This window comes from Macadamia integrifolia, unplaced genomic scaffold (genome assembly GCF_013358625.1).
Source record: "Macadamia integrifolia cultivar HAES 741 unplaced genomic scaffold, SCU_Mint_v3 scaffold2845, whole genome shotgun sequence".
In the NCBI taxonomy this organism is placed as follows: domain Eukaryota; kingdom Viridiplantae; phylum Streptophyta; class Magnoliopsida; order Proteales; family Proteaceae; genus Macadamia; species Macadamia integrifolia.
This window is the reverse complement of record NW_024869003.1, coordinates 659-7,632: the sequence shown is the minus strand read 5'-3', so window position 1 is coordinate 7,632 and position 6,974 is coordinate 659. Positions and strand designations below refer to the sequence as shown.

General features: G+C 37.1%; 1 protein-coding gene across 1 annotated transcript; it reads left to right on the top strand.

Annotated features, from left to right (window-relative positions):
* The first annotated feature begins 3,781 nt into the window (after positions 1-3,781).
* On the top strand, positions 3,782-5,716 carry LOC122067328 (phospholipase A1-IIdelta-like). The gene has a single exon (XM_042631158.1). It carries the CDS (start codon positions 3,995-3,997, stop codon positions 5,318-5,320), a length of 1,326 nt encoding a protein of 441 aa, XP_042487092.1. The 5' UTR covers positions 3,782-3,994; the 3' UTR covers positions 5,321-5,716.
* Positions 5,717-6,974: the final 1,258 nt, after the last annotated feature.

The window sequence follows — 6,974 nt, the reverse complement described above, 5'->3', positions numbered from 1 at the left end:
GGGGGGGGGGTTAGATAAATCGTTTGTATTTTTATTTTTTTCTTAACGAAGAACCCCTCAAACTTGCTTGATTTTATGATTCAAGTCTAAAGATAAATCCGAATTACGTGTATTATGTATAACTACACTTATTTCATGTAACAAATCAATCACAAAGAGAGTCGAATTAGAGACGTTCATTAACGCACAATGACCAATAGAGCTACACTCGAGGTGTTCGAATACCTATTTTTAATAGGTACGGGGAAAATCCTCTATTACTAACTGTTCTTTCTTTGCACCATTGTCATAAATAATTTCATTTAAAGACATGTGCAGCATGTGTTTAAATCCTTAAGAATACGTGGGTCACATAACTATACGTTGAAATGATTACTTGGCCCAAAACAAAAGTAATAATTCTAAAAATACTCCTAAAAGGCTTACAACCTTTGGACCAGTTGATATTGCATCAGCCATATCGACCTTTGTAAGACCGTGCGTACAGTTGACTAGTTGATCATTGGCAGATAGGTTTTAGTTATTGGGATCCTGATACCGACCGGCTCGGTGTAGTTGGATCGAATTTTTCGGGATTGGTTAGTGTATGAGTTCAATTTAATTTTTTTTTTAAATATGAGTTCAATTTAATTTTTTTTTCTTTGACTTCCAAACATATATAGCCTAATTAAATGTCAGTTTGTATGTGAGTCTCGGATTATTAACGCCTTCAGAAGGAAGAAAAATGTTGTAGACCATCCATTATAAGGGTGTCAATTGGTCGGTTAAATCTATTTATTAATCGGGTTTAATCGATTTTTATCTATTATTAGGTCAATCCGAAACCAAATCATTCAAGGAGATTTAGATTTTTTTTCTCTAGTTAATTTGATCTGATTTCTTATTGGTTTTTTATCTGATTGCCATTTTAGTCTGATCTAATTTTTGCACCCACTTGTATCTAGGTGCAGACGCTTACAAATGGATAGCTTTTTTTTTTTCCTAATCTTTTATAAAAATGTATGGGTGATAAAAGTGCTAACATACCTCTCAAATGGAGAAAAAAGAAAGATGATTTCTTCGTTAGATAGATGGTATAGGAAGATGAATATTTTTTGCATTTCACACTATTCACAACCCGAGGGAAACATTAGTTAGGAAGTAGCAGTGGCTATCTGACATATGGTCAGAGAATCAATTTTTTAAAATAAAATAAAACAAAACAAAACAAAACAAGCAAAATAAATAAAGAAAAGATATTACATCTAGCGTTTGTCTGGTCTACGTAAAACCCACATATTAAATGCATTTACTCCTGATTCTTTAGAAAATTTTAATTTCTAGACCATTGAAATTATTTTTTCAATTTCAAATGTTTTCAAAATATTCATTATTCGATTCCAAATGTTTTCAAAGTATAGATGTATAGTTTATTCTTTTGAATCATGATTTAGAGTTGAGATTTTCAAGAGGTGAAGTGCTCAAGACTCACAAAATGATGAAGTTGAGAAGATGAGATGATAAATATTCATTAAATAAATAATGTCCAAATGTTTAAAATCGTGGATAGAAGATTAAGCTTCTCTCAATTTGATTTGTGGAATGCATTGTCGACCTAGAATGCATATCAAACACAACCTTAGTTATGCATTTTTTGCAAGACCCACTATGGGGCTAGATAGGGAGGCACTAGGCCAAGCCACTTATTGTTACACTACCTACTACCTAGTGCCTACTAATATTACTTAGAAAGGCCGTGAAGGTAAGAGAGTCAAACAATTAACCTCTATTAGGATTTACATTAGACCTCCATTGGCCAGCTACCGCTACTAAACTAGAAGCTCATTCCACCCCCCCTCCCCAAAAAAAAGTGATTTACATCCCCCTCCCCTGTAGTTTGCGCTTATTCCAACCCTCTCCCCTATATTTGAAAAAATCCCACATACCTCCCCTGTCAAATAACTTGGTTAGTAAACTGTTAGTTGTGGATGTTAAAGTACGATTCTATCCTTCTGCCTTTACCAAAATTTTTAGAGTGATTTACATCCCCTTCCCCTGTAGTTTGCGTTTATTCGCCTCTCGTCGCTAGTCGCTTGCCTCTCGCCGCTGCTTCAGCCTCTACAGGTGAGAGACGAAAGTGAAAGAAGATAACATTTTATCTTCTAATGGGTATAATGGTCATTACATTCTACATGGGTGATTTGGGTATTTATAAAATATTTTTAAAGCTTAACGGACATAATTTGAGGGAGTCATATTTTCTGTCAAATTTGTCAAAATAAAGGGGAGATATGTGAAATTTTTAAAAACAAAAGGGAGGGGAGGGGAATGGAAATTACTCAGAAAAAAAAATATGAATAATTATAAAAAGAGGAGTGAGCTCTCCCAATATCTTATAAAGTAAACCTATTAAGCCTAAACTTATGATTTTCTTACTCATTTCCCTTTTACCTCAATGGTAGAATATTTATAGAAGAATAAATGTGATGATGACATCTCCAAATATTAAAGTCTCGTGTTCCTATGAGACATCTATGGCAGAAAGAGAAGGTAACATAACAATGACAAAAATCCAAATGAACCTTATAGGGGAAGAGTAAATATGATGATGACATCTCTAAATACGAAAACGACCTCCAAGTGAACCTTGTGGAGGAATCACTGCCACAATACCCTTTTTCAATAAAAATTGTGGATGGGAGTAAGTCGACTCTACCATAATTGATCTTAAAAACAGATGACTCCCGATTAGGTCCTTGTAATGGAAACATTCTGATACTTGATCCACACATGGAAATTACTTTTTTAGCTAAATATCTTCACATGACTAATTATTTTCTTTATCCTATGCTTCCGCTGTGCCGTTTCCTTCTTGTTATTTGGCCTTGTGTTTTCCTTGTATCTACCTTTTATGAAAACCTCAGGTTGGCTGCTCTGGTTTACCCTTTTCGGCTCTTAAACATTTTTTGTATATATCATAATTTGAGAATAAACGAAAGAAAGAAAAAAGATGAAATAGTCAATCCATAATCATTACATACAAGTGGCAAGTATAGCATTGATGGATAATGGATTGCTTTTCCAAATTGGATAAAATAAAAAAAGTGGAAGATTATAGCAATCCTACTTTTTTATTTCTTTTTTGGTTGATTTTTTTTTTTTAGAAAGATAGTTAGGGCTTAGGCTTAGCTGTTTGGATAAAGTGATAAACTGTCTTTATTAATTTCCAAATGTGCAGTTAATTACGTAAGTACTTCCTAAAATGTTCATTTATATCTCTTTTAAGGGTGAAAAGGTTTACAGCAATGCTGGAGCAGGAAAGTTTTCCCTTGCCACAATAATTGGTGGGTGGGAAAATTTATCTCATCTTTTAAATCTTGAAAGCATATTTAATTTTTAGTTTAATTCCATATTATCAAGGTAATTTTAGAGCTTTAATTGATTTTAACATTTCAAATGAGAGTTGCTGAAGTAACAGTGGAAGGTGTCACTAATCATGAGTAAAACTTTCTCACACCGTTGGTGGTAGATTAGAGATGACCTAGGTCTTAGGGGGTGGGTGAACTTATGGTATTATTGCTGATTCAGGTTGGGCCAGGAAGAACGTGGCGTACCTATTTGACTAGACCAATAGTGCCACCAAGAACAGTTACCGTTGTAGAGAGAGAATATTAAGTGGAAAAGTAAAGAGAGACCCCTTCTGAGAAAGTAGACCGACCACTAGCGAGTTGACGTGGAAGCTGAAGTCCTTTTATAGCTTATAGTTTACAGTTATAGTCTATAGTCTGTGACCCGATTGGTCAGTTTGGTGTCTAAAACTTTTCTGTGCCCGACTTGCCTGGTGACTTCTTAGTCTAGATACTCTAGACTCTGTTACCTTTCCTTTCTTCGTTCTTGATCTCCTTCCTCAAACAAGAATCTCTCCAGTTTCTCTCTCCAAAATCTCTCTAAAGTGTTTCCAGTCTTTTGCATTTTGAGACCCTCTGAGAAGAGTGAAGGGCTAAAGCGATCAATAATGGCGACCGACGAACCAACATGGCCAGAATTGCTGGGGAGCAACCACTGGGAAGGCTTACTTGACCCTCTAGACCTCAACCTCCGGAAACTCATTCTCCGTTGCGGCGACTTTTGCCAAGCCACCTACGATGCCTTCAACAGCGACCAGAACTCCAAGTACTGCGGCAGCAGCCGCTACGGCAAGAGTTCCTTCTTCCAAAAGGTCTCCTTTCCCTCTGCTTCTGACTACGAAGTTGCAGCCTTCCTCTATGCCACCTCTCGCATCGATGTCCCTCAATCCTTCCTCCTCCACTCCCTCTCTCGTGAGGCTTGGGATCGTGAGTCTAATTGGATCGGTTACATTGCTGTCACCACCGATCAAGTGAGTCAGGCTACCGGTAGACGTGAAATCTATGTCGCATGGCGTGGAACCATTCGTAACCTTGAATGGATTGATGTCTTGGATCCTCATCAGGCCTCCATCAAAACCCTTTTAAACCCAACAAAACAAAATCAACCACTACCACTGAAGCAGCAGAAGCATCACTGGTACGAGGCTCTGTTCTGCCACCACCACCACCACAGCAACTACGAAGATGCCGATGCTGATGATGACGATGACGATGAAGATGAAGATGAAGATGAAGATGAAAAGAAACCCAAGGTGATGAAGGGTTGGTTCACCATCTACACATCCAAAGACCCAAGATCCCCTTTCACCAAGACCAGCGCCAGAACTCAACTCCTCACCAAGATCAAACAACTAGTCACTCTCTACAAAGACGAGGATCTCAGCATAACCTTTGCAGGCCACAGCTTGGGTGCGAGCTTATCCATCCTCAGTGCTTTCGACCTTGTCGAGAACGGATTAACCACGATCCCCATCGCAGCCTTTGTGTTCGGTTGCCCTCAAGTGGGTAACAAAGCCTTCAACGACATGATCGACTCATTCCCAAATCTTCGAATCTTGCACATCAGGAACAAGATTGATGTAATACCTCACTACCCGAGTAGGCTTCTGGGTTATCGTCATAGTGGTATTGAGCTTGAGATTGATACTCGAAAATCCCCCAACTTGAAGGACTCCAAGTTTCCAGGGGACTGGCACAATCTTCAGGCGATGTTACATATAGTTGCTGGGTGGAATGGGGAAGGGAGAGAGTTTGAGCTGAAGGTGAAGAGAACTCTTGCTTTGGTTAACAAGTCCTGTGATTTCCTCAAGGATGAATGCTTGGTTCCTGCGTCTTGGTGGGTTGAGAAGAATAAAGGGATGCTGCTTAATGAGGATGGAGATTGGGTGTTGGCCCAACCTGATGATGACGACATGCCCGTCCCTGAATATTGAAGGAAGGGGAATGATTAACTACAGGGGATGAGGAAGAAGAATTTTAATGCAGTTCAAGAGTTGATGATGATTGTCTTAGTCTACTGTTAGAGTATTAGGGTCATTGGTTTCTGATCATTGTTTCCTATGATAGGATTACATTCCTATGATGCAATTATATAAGGTATTTGAGTTATTTAACCCAAAAAAAAAAAAAAAAAAAGTGTGTTTGAGTTATCAAAACAGTAGCTCTGTAAATTTTCTTTTCCAGAATGCAATTTAGTATTATCTGGTACTGGAGTTGTAGTAGGGCAGTTGCTTGGATGAAGCGTGTTAGTACAGTAGTTTGATTTGATGTTTGTAAAAGGGTGAAAAAATTGAACATATCTGGAAAAAAATTGTCCGCAATTTCGATCTTATACAATTTCGTAAAATACCACTTTCAGGGGTAACACGTGTATTGATACCAATGCAATGATCCAGATCTGATTTAAATGACTCTTCACTGATTTAAGGTTTTATTAGTTATACCAGATCTGGACCATTGCATTGGTATCAATACACGTGTCATCCCCTGAATGTGATATTTCACAGAATTGTACGATATCGGAATTGCAGACGATTTCATCCTCCAAGAAAAATGGTGAATCAGCACTAAGTGATCCTATCAATTCACAGCGATTAACTCCCATCAATTACTAGTTTTGATCAATTTTTTTCGATTTAGATGCCAATTCCAAATTTTAAAACCTTGGCGAAAAGCCCCTTGTGAGAGTTAATTGCTTGCGGCTTCTTATCCACCTGCTGTTCAAAGTGTGGTTCAATGTTAAAAAACTCAGAATCTGTTATGTTTTTGTGTCGAGAGTGGATAAAGAGATCCTGATTCACATACATGGAATCCACACAAGAAAAAGTCCTAGATTTGATACCATGTGTGGGAACAAGATCGTATAAGAGTGGTTTTTTTTTTAATTGAGAAATTAGAATTAAAAGCCCGCACAAGTTTTTTTTTTTTAATCCAAAAACCTAAAATTTTGCAACAAAATGTAAATTTCATTTTTTTCCCATATTTTACTGAGAAATAAGTAATAGAAATCAACATTAATTGGAATCGAGTCGGTCAGTTCAGATTTGAATCAGCCGATTCCACATTCAAATTCTCAACTCTTGTCATATATAACTGGGTTTTCCTTCCCCCGAACTGAAGGCCTCTGATGTTGTGGAAAGGGTATTGGACAACAAGGGGGGTATTATCTAAGGGTGTCAAATTGAAACCAAAACCGAAAATCGAATTCAGTTCTGAATCGAATCCAACCGATTATAATATGGTTACATCTTATAATTCAGTTCGGTTAGGATCTGGATCTATGTCAAGAACCTGCGGTTCTAACTGAAATCGAACCAAATAAATTGATGTAACTTTTTCTTCTTTTAAAAAACTAAACACTTACGTAACTTAAATAGAAACTTGACATAATTAATCACTCAAATTATCTTATAGAGTTATAATTATAGTCAAAGTTTAAACCACTCTTTTGTTGGGGAAGACCAACAACCTAGTGAATGACCATTTGTATTTGTTTTTTGCATAGAAGAACTGAATTTAAAACTGAATACTGGAACCAAATAAGAACCGAATACAAAACCCGAATGAAAATCAAAACCATACCAAAAC